The sequence below is a fragment of the Neomonachus schauinslandi genome, chromosome 9, assembly GCF_002201575.2.
Source record: "Neomonachus schauinslandi chromosome 9, ASM220157v2, whole genome shotgun sequence".
In the NCBI taxonomy this organism is placed as follows: Eukaryota; Metazoa; Chordata; class Mammalia; order Carnivora; family Phocidae; genus Neomonachus; species Neomonachus schauinslandi.
In genome coordinates, this window is record NC_058411.1 from 58,773,578 (window position 1) to 58,800,317 (window position 26,740).

Genomic DNA, 26,740 nt, shown 5'->3' on the forward strand with positions numbered 1-26,740 from the left:
GTAGCTCTATTTTTAATTTTTTGAGGAACCTCCATACTGTTTTCCATAGAGGCTGCACCAATTTACATTCTCACCAATAGTGCACAATGGTTCCTTTTTCTCCATATCCTTGCCAACACTTGTTTCTTGTCTTTTGGAAAATAGCCATTCTAACAAGTGTGAAGTGATAGCTCATTGTATTTCATTTGTATTTCCCTGACATTTAGTGATGTTGAGCAACTTTTCATGTGTCTGTTGGCCATCTTCTTCTTCACAAGTTTTCTCTGGAGAAATGTCTATTTGGATCATCTCATTTTTTAACTGAATTGGGTTTTCTACTATTGAGTTCTATGAGTTCTTTACATATTTTGGTTATTAACCCTTTATCAGATATATGATTTGCAAATATCTTCTCCCATTCAGTAGGCTGCTTTTTCATTTTGTTGATGCTTTTCTTTGCTGTGCAGAAGCTTTTCAGTTTGATATAGTCCCACTTGTTTATTTCGCTTTTGTTGCCTTTGCTTTTGGAGTCAGATCTAAAAATTCATCGCCAAGGCCAATGTCAAGGACCTTACTGCCTGTATTTTCTTCTAGGAATTTTAACAGTTTCACAATGGTCTTACATTAAAGGCTTCAATCCATTTTGAGTTACTTTTTACGTATGGTATAAGACAGTAGTTCAGATTCATTCTTTACGATGTGGTTGCCCAGTTTTCCCTACATTATTTATTGAAGACACTGTCTTCTCTGCATTATATATTCTTGGCTCCTTTAATTGACCATATATGTGTTGGTGTATTTCTGGATTCTCTATTCTACTGAGATCAATCCATCATGATCTATGTGTCTATTTTTATGCCAATACTATACTGTTTTGATAAATTGTAACTTTGTAATATAGTTTGAAATCATGCACTACAAATGTTCTGTATCTTGATCTGAGTGCTGCTTTCACAGGTATATACATACATAAAAATTAATCAAATCTTTCACTTAAGATTTGTGCACACTCTCCATTAAAAATTTTTTTAAATACATGCTTTTTTTTTTTTTAGATTTTATTTATTTATTTGAGAGAGAGATAGCAAGAGAGAGCAAGCAGGGGGCAGGGAGAGGGAGAAGTAGACTCCCCACTGAGCAGGGAGCCCGACACAGGGCTTGATCCCAGGACCCTGAGATCATGACCTGAGCCGAAGGCAGACGCTTAATTGACTGAGCCACCCAGGCACCCCTAAAAATACATGCTTTTACTTCCATCATTTTCATATCTATTCCTCTCTGATTTTTCATGTTTAAACCCTCATTATCTCTTGCGTGAATTATTATAATAGATTCCCAACTGTCACCTCAGCCTTAGACTTAAACCTCAGGAGGTACACACTGCTTAGAGAATAAATTCTAAATTCCTTAGCATTTTATTTACTTAAAGCTCCCTTGAATGAAACCTCAAAAAACATTTCTAGGAACATTTTTTCTAAGAAGGTAATTTGAAAATATATACTATTTTAAAATGTTTATATTCTTTAATCTAGTATTTCCATTTCTAGGACTTTTCTCTAAGGAAATCAACATAGATATACATAAAAATTTAGCTACAAAAGTGTTCACAGTATCAAAAAGTAGAAAAAACAATAAACACCCACCCAAGAGCAGATGAGTTTGACAAATCTTAATATATCCACATTATAAAATTATAAGACTGACAAAATATAAAATCAAAGAGAAAAATTTGGTTATAAGTAGTATGTATAATATTGATTGAAAAAAGATAATCTCATATGATTATTTCTAGGAAATGAGGTTATGAACGAATTTTACCTTCTTGTCTGTCTATACTTTCCAAAGTTATCTATAGTTTGAAAAAGTTTGTAAAAATTTTATAGTAAGAACTAAGAAAAGTTATTGGAATAGATCAAATATAAATAAGATACCTTAGCAAAATCGACTGGAAAGAAAAAACATGCACAGGCAAATAATTATATGATAAGACAGGGAAGAAAATTAACAAACTGACAGGGGAAAAAATTAATAAAATTTTACAGTCACTATAATAAAGAATGTTAAACATGTTTCCTACTTTTCCTGAAAAGTAAAACCCTAAATGTTGATTTATTTTTTCAAGGATGAGCTTTTTGTCAAATTCCTAATAACTTAACAAATCTTTATTTTTCATCTATTATATGCTAGGCACCATGCCAATCATAAGGGATACAAAGTGAAGGCAATACTAACAACGGACAGGTTAAGAAATGAGACTATCCTTTCCTCTGTTAATGTGGAAAGTTAACTTTGATGCCTACATCATTGGCCAAGATTTTGGTTTTCCTCTTCAAGTGGATTTTAGTTTAAGCTACACTCCCTAATCTCAGTCTGCTTTTCACAGTGACTTCTGTTCATACAGAATATCAAGGGAGAAATTTATAACCAGGCCAGGAATGTTCTAATGTGGACTTCTGGACTATGTGATACAATAAAGAGAGAGAATTCTTTCTAAATTATTTATTCCTTTTCCTCAAATGTATTCCCTCTCTTTTACTGATTCTGGATCTATTTTGCTGTGTGTTAAAAATATCCAATGTTTAGTCCCCCACCCCCTTAAATCCATATAAAAATTACACAGAAAAATATCTGAAATATATTGACTCCACTAATTGCAATACCTTTAAAATCTTTACTTCAATCTTTTATTTCTTTTTCTCTTGACTACAACTCATTATAGCACTCCAAGATGAACAAAGAACTCCAATACATGGACTTAGCAGATTTTTGCAGTCCAGGATCCTGCCTTCTGTGACACTATGGTTTCCTCAGTACCTTTTACATCCCTCATCACTCCTCTTCCTCTTTATGTAAGGGACAGTCTATAGGCATCGCTGTTGACTTCCTGGTCCCTCACCCATTAAAACTCCAACCCTTATTAAAATATCAACAACACCACACTGCACTCAAGATCTGAACATTCCTAGAAGAAATCACACAATTTTCCTGACAAGTTTCACTTTAAATTCATTACCCTAATTCTCAAACGGGCATTCTGCTCTGCCTGGCATCCTACATTTCTCTAGTTATATTCATTCCCAAACAAACCAAGATAACTACTTCAAACTATCTCCTCTTTATAAAATCTTCAGCACCATCCATTGACTCATCACACTGAGAATCTAAATTAACTTAAGACACCCCATCCCCTAAACTTATCAACTTGCCAGCATGTGCATCCATCTGAGTTTTTTGTAATCCTCTGTTACAATGAAAGCAGTTTCCCTTTCCTAGCAAAAGACAACTCTTCCACTTATATTCTACATTCTATCGCCTCTCAATCTACTTATTTATTCCAGGACTTTCCTACTACAATGATTTTTTTTCTCTCCCTTAAAATCACCTTTTCTTTTTTTGTGGTTCATTTCCATCAACATACCAACTACATGCCCTAGAATCTCCCATTAAAAAAGAAAAAGCCTCCTATGAACTGTAAGCCCCCTCTCCATCTACTGCCTATTTCTCTAGCTCCATTACAGGGCTAAGTTGTGTGCATTCACTTGTCTTCACTTCCTCACTTTCCAGTCTCTCCTCCAACTACTCCAATGTGGCCTCTGTCCTGGTCAAAACACTTGTCAAAATCCTCAACATCTTCTTTGTGATTAAATCTACACGTAACCATTCCATCTTCACTTTGCTCAACCTCTCAAAACCATTCAAGGGAACTGACCACTCTCATCTTTAGCAAGCACTTTCTTGCCTTCTCTGGCACCATATTCCTTCAGTGTCCTACCTCATTCACCATCCTTTCCAGTCTCCTACAGGGGGCCCTTCTACTCTGGCCAACTGCTAAATGTTGGCACATCACAAAGCGTGGTCCTAGGCCCTGTTCTTTCTCAATGATCTTTCTTCTGTTTCATCTAGTCCAAGCTTTAATTACATACATGCTGATGGCTGTAATAGTCAAATGCCTGCTCAATATTTCCATGTGATTTTTTAGGAGTCATATCAAGTAGATCTCCTCCGAGACAATGTAATTCCCCTCCCAAAATATGCTGATCACCTCCCAAAAACTTGCCCATCACAATACATGGAGCAAATATCTATGGTCTTCAAGCCTTAATTCTTCCTGCTTCCTTTTGCCCAAAACCGATCTGCCTTCAAGTTCTATTCATGTACTATTGAAATATTTCCCACTGTCCACTTCTCTAAATCTACACTTGTTCATCTGAGCCACCATCAGTCTCATCTTTTGTGTGGACTACTGCAATAGCCTTTCTCTTTCAATATCTTCTGCATTTAGATACAACTGTACTCCTTACCACAGCCTACAAGACCGTACAGATTTGTCTGCTGCCTATCTCTTCTACCTCATCACTTGTTACTATCTTTCTTTGCTCATTGTACTTCAACACATTTAAATCTGGTATGTTCATATCAGTGTCTTATGCACACTAAGCTTGTTCTCTCTCTCAGGGCACTACTGATCTATTATTTTCTGATGGGACACTCTTTCCATGGTTCTTTGCATGGCTAGATCCTCTCCTCTTTCAAGTCTCAGTTCATGTTGACAAAGAGGCCCGCCTTGCTCACCCTATTTAAAGTAACAACCCCACTGCCAACTGCAGTCACTCTCCACTATCTTTTTATTTTTATCACATTACTACCTGAGAATATTTTATTCATTAGTTTGCTTACTACCTATATATTTCCATACTAAGATATAAGTCTCATATAAGAAAGAACCTTCTATTTGGAATTGCTGAGTTCCCAACTTTGGCACATAATATGTATGCAATAAAATGTAAATGAATGAATAATATTTCACTAAATTCTTTTAGTTCTGTGTACCCTGATTGATTTAAAATAGCTTCAGCTCATCAGTTCATTAATTCAACAAACATATATTAAGTGCCTACACTGTCCTAAGGATAAAACTGTGACAGAAACATATAAAGAAAAATAGTTTCTATCTTCATGCTAGTAGGGAAGACAGTGTAATGCAGTGTGACAAGTACTGTTAATAGGATACAAAGTGAAATATGGGCACAAAGAAGATATTTATTCTATTGCTTCATGTGAAAGACCTTTATGAAAGAGATACTTAAATTAGCCTTAAAGTAGTGGTCTACTTCAAATAGACGAGTGAGCAACAAGTGGAGAGAAAGCATGTTCCAGTGAGGGGAAATGTGCTTAATTGAAGGCAGAAAGAGTCATAAAACAACAGACCAATTATACTTTCTGTACATTGGTCGGCTGTCTTCCTAGAATTTTCTTCATTATATTACTGGACTGGATTCATGTCTTCATCTTATTTGGTTTATTTTTCATTCTGCTGGAGCTGTAGCTTAGTGCTTGGAATAGCTTACAGGCTACAGAGAACAAGGAACCCGCCTAGTGAAACATTAAGCTGAGTTTCTTTAATTACCCTGATGATTACCCCTTGGTCTTTCCATGCTTTTTGCATCTGTCAATTTTGGACCTGAAGAACTTCAGGATCTATATTTTTCATTATAACTAAATAATTTTAAAAAGTGTGCTAAGTGTATTATATTAAAGGAGGCACATAAATGTTTTAGAAATATTTTCAACAAAAAAAAACAAACAAAAGTGAGCAAATTAAAAGGGTTGTTATTGATTTTACATATTTGTAATGACTCATTTCCAAAAATAGTGGTGAGTTAAGATTCTCTACATGGTGTTCAAGTTATAGAAATTTATGATTACTAATTAAACCTTGATAGATCAACAAGGGGAAACTAACATCTAAAAGACAACAAAGAAAAGGAAGCCCAGGGAAAGGACAAAGGATGTTGAGATATTTAACCTGGGAAAGAGAAAATAGTGCTAGTATCTGCTTTTGCCTGCCTATGCTCTGACCCTGAAAGTTTTTACCTTGCAAGCTCCTTTTCACATAGTTCATAAACTAACTTTGATCAAGCCTGGCAATACAAAGTCTAATTCTTATCAGTAGGTGAGAATGAAGTGAGTTCAAGATCCATAAGCATATTATCCATTATGCCTGGAGTTGATTACAAACACCCATGTACATAGAGAATTTACCACTTTCTTCCTTTATTTGCTATACTCTAAGTCTTTATGACAAGTCCTCTGCTTTGGTGTTTTGAATATATTTTATCAATGCCCCTGGCCCATTTGGCCAAAGTCCATCTCCCCACCTCCATACCCATGCCTAATTTATTCAGTTCTCAGGATTGGGCCCCTCACCTACATACCAGGTACCAGCTGCAGTCCAATCAATGAAAATCTCTGCAATATTATCCTACCAACTACAAGTATCAATGAGGCCCAGCTTCCTGCTGCTAGGCCCCACCCATATCTATGCCTGCCCTTGGAAATCAAAACTAGCCTAAACTAGCCTAATTTAGCCAGGACCCCTAGGAATGGTGTTAACTGTTAATTTTATATGAAAACTTGACTAGGGTCCAGATATTTGATTAGCATTACTTCTGGGTGTGTCTGTGAGGATATTTCTGGATGAGATTAACATCTGAATCAGTGGACTGAACAAAACAGACTGCCCTCCCCAGTGTGAGTGGGCCTCCACATTCAATCCATTTGGAAGCCTGAACAGAATAAAAGGTTGAGTAAGGAAGAATTCCTTCTCTCTGATTGTCTTTAAACTGAGATATTGGTCTTTTCTTGCTTTCAGACTTGGACTTGGACTAGAACTTACATCATCAGTTCTCCTAGTTTCTCAGGCCTTCAGACTCAGACTGGTATTACACCATTGGTTCTCCTGGGTATCTAGCTTACTGACCGAAGATCTTGAGCTCCTCAGCCTCCATAATCACATGAGCCAGTTCTTTACAGTAAATCTGTTTATATATATCTTACTGGTTCTGTTTTCCTGGAGAACCCTAACTAATACAAATGATTATTTGAATTACTCTAGCTTGTAATAAGGTCAGGCCTCAAAGCTAATGAGTTGCCAATCCTGGCCAGTTCTATTCTTCTGTTGCTTATTGGTGTCTAGCCTGGATCCAATTGTGCCTTCAAGACTAGCTGTATGAATTAGGACATTATTGCTCATGTAGATATTCAAATATATTTGATGCAATATAGTTTATCAGTCAAATGTTCTGAGGCCAAAGTGAGTACCAAAAGCAAGACATGAAGAAGAAATGAATATTTAACCAACTGAGCCACCCAGGCGCCCCTTTTTTTTTTTTTAAAGATTTTATAAGAAATGAATATTTAACTAAATTGAAAATTAGTCATAGATAAGATTCCTCAATTTACTGGGTAGTTTAACTAGATAGCTTCTAGAGTGCTATGAAACTTAAGATCCCAGAAAAGTTAGTGAAGAAATGGAAGTTTCTAGCTTTATCCCATATTACCAAGTATTTCTGTAATTTAAATAAACTATATGAGCATTAATGAGTCAAAAATGGTAAGAAAGAATGAAAGACTGGTTGGTAACACAATTCTTTAATCAAACAAATGCTAATTATAACAATTTTAATTCATCCTATAAAAGATTTTAAGACACTCAGTTCTCAGCTTGACATAGAAAAGTTATGGGAGAAGAATTTGAGTAAGTAAGAGTATTAGGATTTATCAGAAAAAGATAAGATTTTAACAAGGCCAGTTCAAGTAAATAAATGATCTTAACTTGATTTGAAAAACAAAGTAAATTAGCAAATGTATAAAAATCAAGAAATTCTCACTGAATCCAAAGATTTCTAATAGCTACATAGAATGGGACTAAGCTAACCCTAGCAGTACACAGAAGATATAGTTTAATTAGAAAACATTTGATGCCAAATAGCAGCTCTAAAATTAAGGTCAAATTTCTATGAAATTCTTCCCCAAAACTCAAAATCTCAGCTTAATCATAAGAAAATCATCAGATAAACCCAAATTCAGAGACATTCCACAGAATATCTGGCTAATACCCTCAAAACTGTCAAGGTCTTAAAGCGGGGGGAGGGAAAGGAGTCCTAAGCTGTTACAGACTAGAGGAGACTGGAGAGACCTGACAACTAAATGCAATGTGGTATCCTGGATTGAATCTTGAAGAGGACTTTAATGGAAAACTGGTAAAAATCTGAATAATGTCTGGAGTCAGTAGTAATCTACCAATGAGGGTTTTTTAATTTTGACAAAATTACTACAGTCAGGAGCAATGGCAAAGGCAGGGCAAACCAAAACTGGGTCAAAGGTGTAGGGGGACTCCATACTATACTACCTTCCTGCAAATCTAAAACTGTGCCAAAATAAAGTTTATTTTAAAAAATTAAGGAAAAAGTTTCCATTCAGAACTATAAGACAGTAATTCAAGAGTCCATTTTTAGAATGATTATGACATAAAAATTAAAATGAATACTATTTAGGCAGAGAGTTTGAAAACTATGCAAATTAAAATAATTAAATAAACGACTCTTCATAAAACATAAGACATGCAATAGATAAATAATAAATATACTGCAATGATGGGTAATATATATTTATAAATAAAGACATGTTGGTAAATACTGCCAAATGTTGATTTCTTTATCTTTATGTATCATGAAAGGCAGCAGGCAAAGGATAGAGAGAAAGAAGGAATGGGTAGCAGTCAATATTTAATTACGCTCTATGTACTTATTTTTAGTTAATGTAAGAAAATAAATGATAAAAAAAATCAAATGTTTGAGTTCACACTGTAATTGCTTCCAAGCACTAAAAACTGTTTTGTCTATCTCTTCAACAATATATTGAATGACTCAAGATTGCATACTGTTGGTAGGACACAAAATGGTAAAAACAGTTGCTCATTTTAGAAGGACTTTTTCCAAATCTAACCTGAAGATAAATGTCAGTTCTCCACATCCAGATAGGATGAAATCATTTGTGGCAAAACAGTGCTCCAGCCAAAAACAAGAAAAGCCAGGTTAAATTTAAAAATCCAGTTTAAAGATGTCAGCAGGCTATGGCTGCAACAATGAGTTGAGTGGCTAAGATCCTGAAGAGGGTGGTATGCAGATCTGCAAGCATTTTTTCCCCCTGAGTTTTAAAGATTCCAGGCCTGGGCAAGGGGCTGGGAAGCCAGGCTTTGACTGCACAGAGGGCTCGTGTTGGAGGACAGAGAAATCATCGAAGCTTTTGGTAGCTGTGCAAAGCTGAAGTGACAAAACTGGAGATTTGAGACTTGTTTCTATCTCAAATCATTTGATAAATCCCAAACGTGTACAGGGCTTGAAATTAAAAAGCTAAGCCCTAAAACCTCTGAAAAGCATAATGGAGTTTTCCACTCCATAATGGAGTTTTCTTACAATGCTGAGGACATAAACGCCAGAGTACAAGCTTTGCCAGGAGTAGGGTCCTACTGAATATCAGCTCTGTGTGGGAAGCCTTACCAAAAGTACCAGGCTGAGCCACAAGTAGACCAAGACTTACCAAACTTCTATCTAGCCTCCACGGGAGACAGTAAAGCATTTTAGAGAGTGATAAAAATGAACTAATAGGAAACATTCTATGAAGTAGGAGAGAAAAGGGGCAATTGATTAGTGATAACCTTACGCAAGAAAATACAAGAACTAGTATAGAAATACGCTGTCCTTAAACAAGCGCATGAACTAGGTAAGAAATAAAATACAAAAGGCAGAGTATATGAGTACAAATGCACGTAGGCTGGTGGGTGAAATGGTGGGGAAAAGCGGAAGTTGCTTTTTATATTGGAGATGAGAGGTTGGATATCTAAGGAGCAAGAAGAGAGATAAAATAGTCCTTTACAGGGGAAAGTTGAATGGACTAACAAAAGGCCAGAAAAATGCCAGGCAACACCAAGGGCCTACCTGAAGACAATGGTCATGAATTTAAAGATTAAATGGCAAATCTGTGTGATATTCTTCTGCCATATAAAACTATGAAGGTGCAGATCAGGCAGAAACTTAAATATATAAGGCTTAGGTTTTGCTTGGTGAGTAGGACAAAGGGCCAAGAGAACTGAGGTTATATTATATGCAAATCGGTAATAATTATGTGAGCCCTGGAATCTAAGTGAGGTAAAGGGGGAAGTGGGAACAGGAGTGAATTGAGGGAATAGGAAAATAAATGGTACAATCAATAGAAATAGGTGCCGGTGGAGCTAAAATTTGCTACTCAAAGTTCTGGAGTTAAGTGAGCTGGAAAGATAGTAAGTGCTGGTCAGAAATAGGATATGACCATAGGGCAGATGGCAGAAGTAGAGCAGAACACATGATGATGAGAGAGAAATTCAAGAAGATGAGAGGCCAGAACAGTGAAAGAATCATCTGTACAGATATTTGAATCACCAAGAATTGTTTTTCATAATTCAAAACCACAAGTATGGGCTAAAGAAAGAGACAATGAAATGCATCCTAAGATCTTCAAGAAATGAGGGAAGCAACACTGGAGTGTGCACAGGACTGTAACGGGAATGCCTACTGGGTGGTACAATCTGATGCGTGAGCTTCAAAGCTAGAGGTGTTTGGAGAGGAAAAAAGACCAATGATGTGAAAACACTAATGCAGAACAAGCCTCTAAGCCCACTGGTATAACTGCTGTGGGAGGGAATCCAATCACTACTTGAGAGGACTGCAGTGGAAGCAGTATCCTCAGGGAGGTAATCAGGGTTCAGTTAGAGCAGGAAGGTGTAAGTAATGTTCAGAAAAGAATACACTAATAATTTGATTCATTTATCAATGTTTACTAAAAGGCACTGAATTAGGCACTGGGAATAAAACAGTAATAAAGACATAATCTCAGCCCTCACAAAACTGCGACTCAAGTAAGAAGTGTCATATAAAAGTGATTACTTTAAAGAATATAACTAAATTCTTTTTTTTTTTTTTTTTTTTTTTTTTTTTTTTAAAGATTTTTTATTTATTTATTTGAGAGAGAGAGAATGAGAGACAGAGAGCATGAGAGGGAGGAGGGTCAGAGGGAGAAGCAGACTCCCTGCCGAGCAGGGAGCCCGATGCGGGACTCGATCCTGGGACTCCAGGATCATGACCTGAGCCGAAGGCAGTCGCTTAACCAACTGAGCCACCCAGGCGCCCCTAAATTCTTTTTTTTTGAATATAACTAAATTTTTATAACAACCTAACAGTTTTATTAAGAAATGAGGATGCATGTATTTGAAGAATGGTCTAACAAAATTTGTGACTATTTTAATATATCTAATCATCGTGGTATTAATCATACGCTAAAAACTAATTTGAATTAAGACTATGTGGGAAAAAGTCATTTTTTAACGGTAAAGAAATGGGGGAAAATGCTTTTACAGATACATGCAGTTACCTGAGACAAAGCAGCATCCCGCTCTTCTATCACTGCATTCATTTCTTCTGCAGTTATTCTCTTTTTACATTCCTTGGTCTTGTAGATTCTATCCACAATTACAGCTCCATTCTTCTGAATAGCTATTCCTGTGTCTGCATTGTTTATTCTGTTCAGTAATTCCTGTAATGTCTACCAACACCATTATATGTTAGTCAGACATGAAGTTTTAATATATTTTATTTAATATAGGGTTTTAATTAATAGGCACATGTGAATTGTAAATTGACTGAGTGAAGTTATTGAATTTTCATATTGCAGCAAAGATGTACATTATTAGTGTGTCAATTCTTCTTTTTCCCACATCTTAGTTCTTGAAACCCACTCAATTGAACTTAAGCCTCTAAGATATAAGACTGACATCAAGAAATCTCCTCAGAGAATGGCTTACCATGTCATTTTCTTCAGGGTTAATATTTTCTAGCCTAGAAAAAAGGGACACAGAAAGCCTGATCAGTAGCATTTCCTTAGTGCAGCAAAATGAGTTCGCTTTTTAAATCTTTAGAACCTCAAGTAATTTCATTCGACTAGTCTTTAGAGTCAACCATGACACTGAACATATTAAAGTGCCACCTGCTCGACTCCATCTTTCAATAATGCTCCATATCTTCTGCACTGACTTCAGACTGTTAAGTTATTAATGTTTACTGCTATATATGACTACAAGGATCAATTGTTCATATGTGCTTAGATGAGGAAAGTTCCCTAGTGATAGAAGCACTACTTCTCATCATTATATTTATTCCTGGACTTTCAATTCTTACCAAAAACTGTATTTCCTCTGGTTTTTTGGACTTCATCACAAATAAAACAAGGCAAGTTATTTTATTGCAAAGTTTAACTATATTCCCTCAAAAGCAAAGACAAATAATGACCACTAAATTTGAACTGAAAATCTCCTGCTGCTATCTATTTGTTAAAACAAATACACCATATAGAAAGGCTGACCAAAACTGGACCACGTATTTAGATGACTAATGTTATTTTCTCTTTCATTACATATATAGAATTATTCAATTTAAAGACTAAGGAAGTAAATTAGTTCCTCTCATAAATGTATTTTATCTTGGAAGAGTCATTGTGCTTACTGAAATGTTTTTTGATGTTGGTGAATTGAACAAATGCAGGAAAGGTAAAGAAGTGCTAAATGACATATCTTAGAAAATGTCCATAATGTAATTTAGGCAACCATTAAATTGGGTAAATTAAATGAAAATCTGTAATGGGTATTAGTAAATTGATGTAGATTTTAGAAATGGCTCCATTATTTTGAAATTGTACTAAAATGTTTAGATATATAAGTTCCTGTTTTCTCATATTCTCTACCTGCCCCCCATTTCTGGGCTCCTACGATTTAATATTTACCACAAAAAGAAAAGGATACTTGAAAAAGATATATAGAAACTTAATAAATTTATTACAAAATTGTTCCAAACTCCACAGTTCAATGAAATTGGTACATTCATGAAGAGAAATTTAGAATATTGAATTTTTAACAGGGAAAAAATAAACATATATAAAAAACTTTTTTTTTTTAAAGAATTTATTTGAGAGAGAGCGTGAGAGAGAGCACAAGCAGGGGGAATGGCAAAGGGAGAGGGAGAAACAGGCTCCCCACTGAGCAGGGAGCCCAATGTGGCGGGGAGTGGGGTGGGGGACGCTTGATCCCAGGACCCTGGGATCATGACCTGAGCTGAAGGCAGCTGCTTAACAAATTGAACCACCCAGGTGCCCCTATCAAAAACTATTTCTACACATACTTAAATGGTATAAATTTACAGGGTGGCATAGCAATTTTGAATTATATATACTTAATATATCTCAAACTAGTAATGTCTACTTGGATTCACATTTCACATTTCTCCCAAAATAAATCAACAGTTTTCAAATATCCTGCTTCATAAAAGCTTGTTCTACAAAAACTCCGAGGATGATCATTTCTTTTTTAATCAATTAAAAAATATAGTGAAAAGTATAAGATAACAAAATTCTTACACTTATTGATGCTTATGTAAAAGTATTTGAGAAACAGCACTAGCATTTAAACATCAGTTACCGGTTGGCTAAATGTCATTTTTAAGGAAGCCATATGTAGTGAGAAATATTTACCTTAATGTTGTTCTTTTTAGATGAAATCAGACAAAGAGCTAATTTCAGCAGTTTCCAAAGAAGACTCAATTTAAACTCTTATAAATTTAATAATTAATTTATTAAACTCAGTAATTTAAAATGAAATACATAAAAGCTAAACATTCAGATTAGTAGATTATTGGAAACTCTTGCAAAAAAAAAAAAAACAAAGTTTAGATCTCAAGGTTATAAATCTCCTTCTTTTGTTCCAAAGAACTACATATATGATTAGGAAGAAAATAACAGTGTAGGGCGGATACCTAATTTGTACATTCAAAATGATCAACACAACAAAGAGTGTATGCAATTTCTATGTGATACCTATAAGCTTTTTTCAGGCATTGCAAGGTAAAGAAGATTATTACTTTAAGGAGAGAGAAATGAAGAGTCTGAATGTTTTAAATTAGTATCTTTCAAGAGGATAGGGTTAAGATAGTTGTATTTAGTCTAATATTAAAATTCTCTGCTACCAACTAAAATTTTTTAAAAATTAAAATAAAATTTTCTTATCAAAGGTTATACTAAATCCTTTCCATGTGGATTTAGCATTACAGATATAAATAATGTATATGATTGCCCTTAGAAGTACAAAATGTATAGTGATTTATCATTTTGCTGATGAGTGAATTTGAAACATGTTTTGGTAGGTGTGCCAGGTCTGACATGTAGGGCATGAGGTTTAAGTCAACCACTTAGCATTTATTTGGATCTTAATTTTGCTTTATTATTATCCTTTATGATTTTTTAAAAGATTTTATTTATTTATTTGACAGAGAGAGAGCACAAGCAGGGGGAGAGGGAGAGGGAGAAGCAGACTCCCTGCTGAGCAGAGAGCCGGATGCGGGACTCGATCCCACAACCCTGGGATCATGACCTGAGCTGAAGGCAGACGCTTAACAGACTGAGCCACCCAGGCGCCCCTATCCTTTATAATTGATCTCAATTTTGCTCTATGGTTATCCTTTGTAAGTACAGTGATAAATGGTCATTAAGAGAAAACTAAAACTTAAATGAAAATGAGCAAATAGTTAATCTGAGATTTGAAAAATTACATACAAACAAGTAACTTTCAATATAAACAAGAGTCTGGAAAGAGAAAAGGCTAATATTTATATTTCTCTATTTGTATTTCTTTAAAAGTTTCAGGAAGTACTTGTCATAGATATCAAAGCTTAACTACATCATAATTTAGTCTCAACTAGATTATTTACAGCAGAGATCAGCAAGCTTTCTGTAAAGAGTCATATAGTATTTTAGATTTTGCTGTATGTTCTCTGTTGCAGCTACTAAATGTTGCCTTTGGAGTACAAAAGCATCCAAAGATAATACGTAAATGAACAGGTGTGGCTGTGCTACAGTAAAACTTTATTCATAAAAACAATTGGAAGGATGGATGTGCACCATAGGTCTTTACTTTGCACATCCCTGATGTAGAGCACTGAAAAATGAGACCAGATCTTTGACATTAAAACACTCTAAGTGCTAACTGTGAGGTATTTTTCTGAGTTGGATCACTCAATAGCCAGTTAAAGACTAATCACCCAAAAAAGTGGATTTCAGAAAATAAAATACAGTCTTATAAGGTACATCACTTACTGTATTACTTAAGAAAACATAAAAATTAGACACGTAACCTACTTTTAGAAAAAAGAAGACAATTTGAAACAGTTTACCAGGCTTTCTATTTTCTACATAAAATGACTTGTTAGAGGTTTCAGGTTTACTAGCAGCATGTATAACACATAAGACTTTACTGGTTTAATAAAGACTTAAAGTAATAGTTGATGTTATATGAAATACAGCTGACAAACTATAAATTATATATCACTAATAGGAGATTTACAATTATACAAAAAGAATCTCAACCTTTTGGAAACTAAATTATGCCTATAACAGTCTAACCAGACATAGTCATGATAATTAGTAAGAATTTTGCTGAAGTAAATGTCCATGGGCTCAAGTTTCAATTGATTTCCTATACCATGCATATTCTGACTGACACCCCTGCACTCTAAGTGAAAAGACCCATGCATGAAATGTCACATTTCTTGATTTATCCCCAGATCAGTCAATATCATGTCTTTCCTTTCTCAACCTATAGTCATTCACCTTGTTCAATGGGAAGCAGCTAAACTTTGACCTCAAATGATAAAAGGAACTAGTGATCATCTAATCAAAAAACTCTGAATTGTTAATTTTTATTCTCTTTCATTTTTACACAGTGCCACCTTAATTTGTTAAAAAGAAAAACTGAAGAGACTGAATATCATGATCTCAAAAGTTGGAATATACATACACAAATGTGTCTATATAAGTAAGTAAATTTTAGTCATTTTAACTTGAATCCTTTTTACTTTTTTTCTAGTTTTGGATAAAAGTGAAAAAGAAAAAAGAATTGAAGATTTTCAAGGGGTAGGGGAAGGCAGAAGGTAAGACAAAACAGACATCACCAAAAGACAGAAGTAGATCAGAACTGGCAAAGATGAAAAGAAAATGACAGAAGGAATATGAAGATTATAGGAAGCAAGAAATAAGGAATTAAAAAGAGATGTGAAATAATGTGTATTATTTCAACCTGTAACTCCAAATATGCCTCCAAATATGCCTTTCAGTCAAGCAAAGCTCAATTATAAATTGGTTCTACCTTAATAAGGAATTCATCTAAAATGCACTGTTGAAAGTTCAGAACCTATAGATGTCAATTGAGTAGAAAGGAGCATCCACAGTAACATTTAAAACTATGCTGACATATTATTATTTTAAAGTTGTTGTTCTTCCCTCTTATGTATGATTTTTCCTGATCTCCCCAATCTGCACCGCTGGACTATAAAACTGTAGGAGTGGACTACAAACTGTTCCTAAGAACCAACAATTATTCATATCAGTTAATATTATTTTAAGTATTTATGTAGTTATTTAATGACTATCTTCTCAACTAAACTGGGGCCATAATGCTGTGTTCTGAGTAACCTGACACATAGAACATATTCAATAAATATTTATTGAATGGACTAAATAACTAAAAGAAAAGGCTTGGGATTGAGTGTTTTTCTTTTCTCCCTTTCCTATTTCTCCATTAATACTAATGCTACAAAGAACAAATGAAAAAGGGTCTGCCTCAAGGAACCCTAATTTTAATATATTGTAATAAAAACTGGAACAAATGTATGTGCAAATTAAAGTAGACAATGGAAGGTAAAAAAAAAAAAATAGAGGGAAAGATAGGCTCAATTTAGAGCCATCAATTAAAGAGAGAATGAACAAAACTAAGAGACCAAATTAGTAGAGGCTCTGAGGAAGAAGTTTTGATTTGGATATGTGGGCAGATGGCTATGCCACTGACTGGGACAAAGGATCAAGGGAGAATAAGGTTTTAAAATGAATTAAAAAATTCCATTTGGGATATGGTAAGCTTCAGTTGCCTATATAAGTCTGAGATAGATAAGTCCTACAATGTGTAATTGACTTTGACTCTTTGGGCAAGTAGTCAACCACTCTGTTTTCTCACCTATAAAGTACAAACATCATCTACCTCGAGGAGTAGTGACGTATAAAAAGCTGATTTGTTATCTTTGGGGTGTGATTTTGATTTCTGAAAAGAAACAAAATCTGTTTAGAAGCAAATTTTATGAATAAAATTGGTAATCAACCTAGGTAACAAAATTTACAGTCATGAATTACATGTAAATACAGCACTGTGCAGCAGCTGATAAACTAAATGTGATATTACTTGCAAATCCCCAAAGAAGAGTTGTAAAGTTATAATGAAAGTATTACTGAAATAAAAAAGGCATCTACTTTGAAAAGTTATGTTTAAAAATATTTGGCCAGGGGCGCCTGGGTGGCTCAGTCTATTAAGCATATGCTTTTGGCTCAGGTCCCGCCACTCCCCCTGCTTGTACTCTCTCTCTGTGTCAAATAAATAAAATCTTTATAAACAAATAAATAAATAAATAAATATTTGGCCCCAGCAAATGTTTTTGTAGATATAAACAAACTGATTTTAAAAGGCATATGGAAAAGGAAAGGTACCAGAATAGCCAAAACAATTCTGTAATAAAAGAGCAAAATTAGAAGGTTAACATTATTGGATTTCAGACACTATAAAGATTCAATAATCAATACTATGTGGTATTGGCAAAGGGACAGATGCACAGATCAATGGAACAGAAAATAAAGTCCAGAAATTAATCCACACTAATATAGTCAACTGAGTTTTGACAAAGGTGCCAAGTAAATTTAATAAATGATGGCCTTTTCAACAAGTGGTACTGGAATAAATAAATGTCCATATGCAAAAAAGAAAAAAACTGAACAACCCCACAAGCACTGCCTACCTTACACAAAAATTAACTCAAAATAAATCACAGATCTAAATGTCAAACATGAAATTTATAACTTCAGAAGAAAAGGATTTCAAAAAACCTGTGTGACCTTACATATGGCAATGAGTTTTAGATTCAATATCAAAGTACAATCCATGAAAGAAAAAAAAATCAATAAAGTCCATTTCATCAATATTTAAAACTTATGTTCTGCTAAACACACCATTAACAAAAAACATTCACTGCTGATGGGAATACAAAATGGTGTAGTACAGCCAACTCTGGAAGAGACTTCAGCAGTTTTCTCTAAAGTTAACATAGATTAAACATATGGCCCCAGGAATTTTGTTACTAGGTTTAGCCAACTGATTTGAAAGCATATGTCCACACAAAACCTGTATGCAAATGCTTATAGCAACTTTATTCAAATTCGCCAAAAATTAGAAAAAAGAAAAGAATCACCAGGAGGTGAGAGGACCCTAGGATAGTATGAAGACTATGAAGAAGAGCCTGACTATATTACAAACTGTATTACATAACTTCACTTAAGGAGGTAGAGGGAAAAAAGAAGAGCCATTCTAAGTAACTTTGGAAAGTGGTACTTTGGAAACTGTAACATTAAAGACTAAAGGAACTATACATGAACAGTGTACTCTAGTAGGTAAAGTTGTTTCTCATGGGGGTATCCGTTAATGATTCTGAAAGAGTTATAACGTATACTGGGGTAGAAGAAATAAGGAAATGATGGATGGTAGGGGATGGAAACCAGGTTTCTTACTGTTGGAGAGGAAATTACACATAAGAAAAAGGAGAAAGCCAGAATGAACGATGTGGCACTGGATTAGAATCAGAGAAATAAGTATGAATTCAGATTTAGCTTAATAAAGATACAGATAGATACATACATAAATAACTTCATATATGTGTATATATATCAGTTAGTATACATACATATATTTCCTAGCTCTTTCTGCGATTGGGCCTAAAAGTAGCCACACCAACTAACAATGAGCACACTCAGAATCCAGATCTTGGTTTCTAGTACCGTTGTCCAATAAAAGGAATCACGGCCCTTTGAGGAATGACTGATTCTATGGGTGAGGCACATCCTTATACATCCCTACACATCCCTACAAGACATGACCCAGGGGCATCCTGTGGTGCAGAAAGGTAAGAAAAGTGTTTAAAAATCAAAAGGATGGGGACATGTCAAAGGGATATGGAGGCCAACTGAAAGAGCTTCCAATGGCCAAGCTGGAACACTTCAAGCAACACAATAAATAACACAGTATTAGATTATAACCCAAAGTATTAAATGAGTATCAATGAGTCTATACTAACATAAACAAACAAACAAATAAATAAATGAGGGAGAGGAGACAAATCTCCTGTACTGAAGAATTAGAAATAATTTATGTAGATATTTTCCATGAGGGAAGTAGAGCTCAATTAACCTCTCAGCCCATACCCCTTATCCCCACTTCTGAGTATGGGCTGCACTTAAGTAACCTGCTTCAAAGAATATGAAAGGGGAATGTTGGTAAGTAACTTTACAGTGAAGAAACATGGTAAGCACTACCCTGGCTAGGTGACCAAGATTAACATCACTGGTGTTAAGTCATGTTGATACATAATGTTGAAATAATATGATGAGAATGGCACTTCAGTCCTGGACTCATTGTCCCCCCAAAACCAATACCTCAGTCTAACCATGAGAAAAATTTTAAAAAACAAAAAACAAAAACCCAAACTGAATAACATTCTATCAAATGCCTGACGAATACTCCTGAAAACTGTCAATGTCATCAAAAACAAAGGAAGTCTGAGAAAATATGACTAGAGTAGGCAAAGGAGACATAGCAACTAAATTAATATGGGATTCTGGATGGGATCTTGGAACATAAAAAGGACATGAGAAAAATTAGTGAAATCTAAAGAAAGTGTGGAGTTTAGTTAATAATTATATACCAATGTTGCTTTCTCCCCCATGACATATGTACCATAATAACGTAAGCCGTTAAGAAAAAGGAAAACTGGAAGGTGGTTATATGGAAATTCCCTGTACTACCTTTGCAAACTTTCTGTAAATCTAAAAGTATTCTAAAATAAGAAGTTTATTGGGGGGAGAAAGGAAGTCCAAGGAAAGACAGTGGAGTGAAATCTGAACACAGAAATCTGCCACGTGAGTGAAGATAAAAAATTAGTCAAACAGTAAAGGAAGTAGGACATTACATGGTAATTTTTAAAAGTAGGGTAGACATATGATGATTTGGGCCAGGTTCACCGAACTTTTCCTTTGACACATAAAAACAGGTATGGAGAAAAGAGAGTGAGCTCACCAAATCCTGAGAATTTTTCACTAAGACCACACAGCTTGGAAATAACCTGAGAGACTAATGAATTGTATAGATAGCCCAGAGAAAAGTAAAATCATTCCTGAACAGAAGAAGCCTGTATTACAGAAGAATCTTTACAAAGGAAGGAAGAAGCACCAGAGCAGGCCATTTTGCACCAATGGAACTACACCAATGGAACAAGTAAAAGCCCAAAAGTAATACTCCATGGAATCCGGATATACACAAGAACAGGTAGAGTGAGCCCATGGTCCACTGCAAGACACCAAACAATTGGAATTACTAATATAAAGAAAAGGCTTGAGATGATCACAGTGAATGCAGAGAAAAAGAGAGGGATTCAAATAATTATTAAACAGATAATACATAAAGACAAAAGTACCCTAATAATAACTAGAGTCTCTAAAACAGCCTAACAAATAGAATACAAAATTCACAAATCTAAAATTTCCATGAACTAAAACAAGAATCAAATAGTCCTTAGAGGGGCATGCTGTGGGTTCCAAATATGTTATTAAAGAAGAATCAAAACAAATACTATGATTAAGTTCTTCTAAGAACAAAGAATCCTTCAGGCAGAAAAAAACCAAAAACCAAAACAAGTCACATATAAGTAAGGGAAAAAAACCTGTAACCAGACTTCTTTTTAGCCAAACTCAATGTCAAAAAATAGAGTAACATTTTTATAATGTTTAGAATAAAAAAAAACTTAACTCAATAATTTTATTCATAAGCAATTTGAATATAAGAATAACACAAAGCCAGTTTGAAGCATGCTAAATCTGAGAATAAAGTATTTATTAGCCCTTCCTCAAAAAACTGAAAATGAAATTCAGTTACCCAGGGATTTCCCAAAATAAAGAAATCAGGTATAAAAATGCCCTGTATGAAAAAAGTTGCAGATAATGATTATTCAGTCCTTTTAAATATAAAATCAAAATTAAACAAGAGGGGGACATTTTGGCTATAGAATCTAATACAATTTTTACAAAGATTTTATAACTAGAATTAATAAAGAAAAAAAGGAGTTTAAAACTTACTTCATAGCTGAAAGTCAAATGATACTGTTTAACCAAAACACCGCAAATTTCAAAAAACTGAAAAGAATTGATGATTCCAAAACCTTAATGTTTTTCAGCCTCTTTTCTTAAATTTTGAAGGATCTTTGGGGAATTACTACATCTTACTGTATGAAGTAGACTTTGCATGAGGTTCAAAATTTTCTTTAGTTTCACTTCAATTGATTATTACTCCCAAATTCAAAAAACACACAGCACCAGCTATGAACCAGGTACTTTTCAATATTTATTAAATCATTTAGTCCTCGTAACAACTTATACAAAGTAGGTACTATTTACCCATTTTGTAGGCAAAAAACTGAATTCCAGAGACTGAGTAATTTGTACATTCAAATACAGATGTCTGGATCTGGATTCTGTGCTGTTAACCTCTACATTATATTGCCTCTCAAATAAAACAATATGTAGAGAATTATTTGATTTTTATCAAATTAATTCTATGTATACATCCACTCAGCCACCAACCATCAACCATCCATTCTTGTAGATAATAGTATTTAACTATATAAGCAAAGAAAATGTTTGGAATAATGTTTCTCTATTGATAAAGATAGTTATTTGGGAGTAGGCACTGGGGAATTCAGGTAAATTTTGTTTTTTTATTTCTATTATTCAATGAGTTTAACGCCTTATAATGAGCATCAGTCTTCAAAAAAAATGAAGCCATTAATCTAAACAAAAAACAAACCACATTACCTAATCACAACTTGAACACTGTCATGTTAATTATTTAATGACTTTTTGTCTCCCTAATGAACAATGTTTTAATTAGTACTTTACTGTAATCCCCCATGGAGCCTAGCACAATGTCGGGCAGAGCAAACACTCAATAAATATATTGATGGATCATCATAAAATATTACATTACTACACTGTACCTATCTTACAAGTAGTATATTTCTAGATGCTCTAGAGCCTTTACCTAAATCTGACTCCTTAGACTAGCATCATTTACATTATCAGGGAACTTGAAGAAAAACAGAATCTTCAGCTCCACTCCATACTTATTGAATGAGAATGAGCATTTTAAAAAGATTTCCCAAGTGATCACATTAAAATTGGAGAATTTCTAGAGCATTATTTATCTAAGTGTGGTCCATTATTTACCTATATCAGAATCACCTAGGTTGCTTGTTAAAAATGTAGATTCTCAGGCTCTACCCTATTTCAAGTGTCATTATATTTTATGCTACACCTAATAAAAGTAAAAAGTAGTGATGAATAGGAATGAGCATATTAAGCAGAGAGCAGTGAAAGAACCTACATGGTTTAAATAAATCAAGAAAGTGATACTAAAAGAGGGAAGAAAAGAGGCATCGCAAAGGAAGGTAGAGTAAGTATACCAACAGTAGGCTATGAAGAAGTAAAGAGAGTAATTGTACAGAGAGTGCTGTGTATTCCCCCTGACCCCTCCTTTTTTTGACTGTTATCCCTGACATGCAAACTACTACAGCATGACTGTGGGAATATGAAATTTACTGGTGAACCATATAACAATCAGTAACTTTTCTTAATATGTAACTACCACATAATGCATGCACTTTACAAATGCTCCAAAAGTCACATATAGTTTTAAATGTATACGTACACTTTTAGAGACATTTCCATATGCTCGGCTCGTGCAATTGCTTCATCTCTCTCCTCATTGGCTAACCGCAGTCGAGACATAATAGCTTCATCACGTTCCTTCTGTGCAAAATACACTTCTTCAACCAGAGCTACCAAAATATATAATCCATAATTAATTAGAGAAAATTTAAAAATGCATACTTTTAGCAAAAAGAAAAAGAAAAAGAATTTTGTTATTTTACTAAATTAAATTAGTATCAATTAATCCTTGAAAAAACATTTTTAAAAGCTACTACAAAATTGAAATACATTTCATACCCATAAAAACACAAATTAAAAGGTCAAATAATAACAAATACTGTGAGCTTGTGAAATAAAGGAAACTCTCACATACACTGCAGATAGGTGTATATATTTCTACAGTCATTGAGTAATTTGGCAATATTTATTACAGTTAAAGATTTGCCTATAACCTGGCAAATCTCCTATTTGGTATGCAGCCTAGAGAAATTCTTGCACATGTGCACAAGGAAACATGTATAAAAAAATGCTTACTGCAGCATTATATAACAGCAAAAACTTAGAAATAACCTAAATGTCCAATAACAGGAGCAAGAATTAAAAAATTACTAAACATTCAAAATGGAATACAATACAACATTTAAAATGAATTAGCTGGATACATTTCAAGAATAAAATTATGGCAAAAATTGCAAGGTCCAAGGCAAAACAACTCTACCTATCATTTATGGACAAACACAATTAGTAAAAATATTAAAACAAGCATGGCAATGAAAATCATCAACTTCAGGACAGTAGTTATGTCAGTAGCATAGTGGAAGAAAAGGAAAGAAATGGGATCAAGGAAAAAGCAAACGGGCAGAGGTGAGCTCTTTAGCACTGCACATCTCCAGAGAGCATCGTTTATATAGATCGTAATACAAATGGTCTCATCTAGATTTGTGCAGCACTACCTAGGGAGCTTTGATGTTATCTGAAATTGTCATTTCTCAAGCATAATTTCTACCTGAAATTTTATGTAACTTTTTTTTGGTAGCCTCATGTTGTATTTTATTTTTTTTTAAGTTTTTTTTATTATGTTATGTTAATCACCATACATTACATCATTAGTTTTTGATGTAGTGTTCCATGATTCATTGTTTGCATATAACACCCAGTGCTCCATTCAGTATGTGCCCTCTTTAATATCCATCACCAGGCTAACCCATCCCCCCACTCCCCTCCCCTCTAGAACCCTCAGTTTGTTTCACAGAGTCCATAGTCTCTCATGGTTCGTCTCCCCCTCCGATTTACCCCCCTTCATTTTTCCCTTCCTACTATCTTCTTCTTTTTTTTAACATATAACGTATTATTTGTTTCAGAGGTACAGGTCTGTGATTCAACAGTCTTACACAATTCTTATATAACTTTTAAAATATCACTGCAATGTTAGACAAAAAGGGGCTCAAATACCTAGATCACTGACCAAATTTTACTTACACTGTCAAACCACAAAATAAACTTAGGAAAGATGTTTGAAATGTTCTTTTAGTTTACAAAACATTGGGTTTTTGCTAACATTTGTCATAGATTAATGCATAGCTAATCAAGAGTTATTCTTGTATTATTTAAATTATAACTGGTTAAAAAGAAAAAAAACCCCAAGAGTAAATCATCTATATCTTTTCCATAGTAGAATACAAAATGGAACATGCAACGGCAAAGCTAAAGTCAAAACCATTTTCGGGGCACCTGGGTGGCTCAGTCAGTTAAGCGGCTGTCTTCGGCTCAGGTCATGATCCTGGGGTCCTGGGATCGAGCCCCACGTCCGGCTCCCTGCTCAGCAGAGAGCCTGCTTCTCCCTCTCCTTCTGCCTGCCACTCTGCCTACTTGTGCTCTCTCTCTATCTGTCGAATAAATAAATAAAATCTTTAAAAAAAATAAATAAGTAAAGTCAAAACCATTTTCAAGAAAGTGAGCCTAAGGGAAGAGAAATATATTCATTCATTTCTTCACTCATTCATTAATTTATTCTTGCATCAAATATTTATGAAATTCCTGTGGCAGTCACCCATCCAGTTTTAAGTAGTATGACTACCGTGTTCTTAAAAGTCCTTACCTTCCTGGAGATGTATACATTCTATTATAGAGAGACAGACAGCAGAGAGAAAGCAGGGCCAAAATTAAACAGGCAGAGAGACAGATAGAAGTAAAGGTTTTGAAAGAAAATAAGGGTGAGTGAGAGAAAAAAAGAATGATTTGGAACATGGGAAAAGAATAAACTAATTTAGGAAAGGTGGCCAGAAAAGGGCTTTTTAAATAAATGACATTTCAGCACATGTAAATAAAGGAAGAGAAGCCATATATATCTATATATTTGAAAGTAGACTAATAAGCAGAATAAAAAGTAATACAAAGGTCCTGAAAGTGTTAGAGGAACAGCAGTAAGGCCAATGTGTCTGAAGCAGTGATAAAGGGTGAGAGCTCTGGGAGATCACAATGGGCCTTGTGATCCATAGCAAGGATTTTAGGTATCATCTAACTATAATGGTAGCCTATAATGGTAGCCAATGGGAGTGTCCTGAGCAAGGAAAAGACAGCATCACATTTATATGGTGGAAGTCTGAAAAGGAATTCTGGTTTCTGAGTGAGAAATAGTCTGGAGGTGGGCATGCATAGAAGCAGAGACTAGTTAGGAGACTAGAGGAGTAATCTAAGCAAGAATTCACTTCAATAACCCATATAAATGGCCCATTCCTTGAAAGTAAAGCTACGCAGAAGTAAATATACATATATATGCCATCCTAGAGTTTAGATATTACATTAAAAGACTTCTAGAATAGAAACAATTTGATCAAATCTGTGCTTTAGAAGGAAACACCCACAAGTTGGCATATAGAGTGTATGTGGAAGATGCAGGGGTCAGCAGAAAGTTGCAGGTTGGATTGTGTGTGCCCCTTGACCCAATCGTAGATTACTGTAACAGTTCAGGTAAGAAATAATGAAATCCTGAACCAAAGTAAGGGCAATAAAATTAAAAAGAAAAAGAAAATGGATTCAATTCGTAACAAAAAGGGTAAAATAAGAGAACCCAAGAGCTAAGCATGTACTGAATAAATTTTAGAGAGGAGAAAAATAGGACAGGTGACCTCACTAAGCATCTCTCAATATATCAGCAGTATGATTTTCTTAAAACCTTAGGATAAACAGGTTACTCTTCTTGCTGCTGCTACATAGATTTCAAGGCAAAAAAAAAAAAAAACGGTCTCAGCCTGGCATTCAAGGAAAACTAGAGTCCAGTTCTAGCTTACCTTCCCAGCATCACCTATCACCATGTTCCCTCCCGGACAATGTTACATAAAATACAGGTTGCAAAACACGGTTTTTAACAGTTATGTATCACTTTAATGTATATTACAAAAATGTAACGGGTATATTAGGCCTATAATGTCTCCTAGTGTCATTTAATTTAATGTCTAATTAAATTTTAAATTTCTCTAAGTTACCAAAACACATTGTTGAGCCAGATGCCCCTACGAACGTAACTTTCTATTACTTCATTTATCTAAAGTTCAAAAACACAAAAGAATGACCTAGTTATTAAACTTAGGATAATGATTACCTTTTGGAAGGCGTACTGAAAGGGAGGATGAGGGACATTTCTGGGATAATTGGTGATATTTGGTTTCTTGATCTGGGTGCTGGTTACATAGTTTGTTCACACTTTCTGAGATTCATAAAACTGCACAGTTATTGGTGTACTTTTATGTTTAGATGTTAAAACTAAATAAGAAACACTACATTAAAAAATACATTTATCTAGTTAAAAAGTTGAGCTGATTTAAAGAAAAATATTAAGAGTAGAAAAAAGTTAGTATGTATGATAAAATTTCTGAAGGTACATGTTAAGATTAAATTTTAAGCAACAGAGACTTGTCCTTCTGGTCAAGATGGAGTAACAGGATTTGGATTTGTCCTTCCACTTAAATCAATTTTTTAAAAGATTTTATTTATTTAT

The 26,740-nt window shown here is 34.5% G+C and overlaps 1 protein-coding gene across 1 annotated transcript in view; it reads right to left on the bottom strand.

The window, feature by feature from the left end:
* The window catches only part of MIPOL1 (mirror-image polydactyly 1), a 236,575-nt gene that overhangs the window by 191,421 nt on the left and 18,414 nt on the right, over positions 1-26,740 (bottom strand). The window contains exons 5-7 of the mRNA XM_021701365.1: positions 22,742-22,871; positions 11,657-11,690; positions 11,227-11,397 (exon numbers count right to left, since the gene is read on the bottom strand). Of these exons, the coding sequence (XP_021557040.1) occupies positions 11,227-11,397; positions 11,657-11,690; positions 22,742-22,871 (335 nt within the window). The remainder of the gene's footprint in view (positions 1-11,226; positions 11,398-11,656; positions 11,691-22,741; positions 22,872-26,740) is intronic.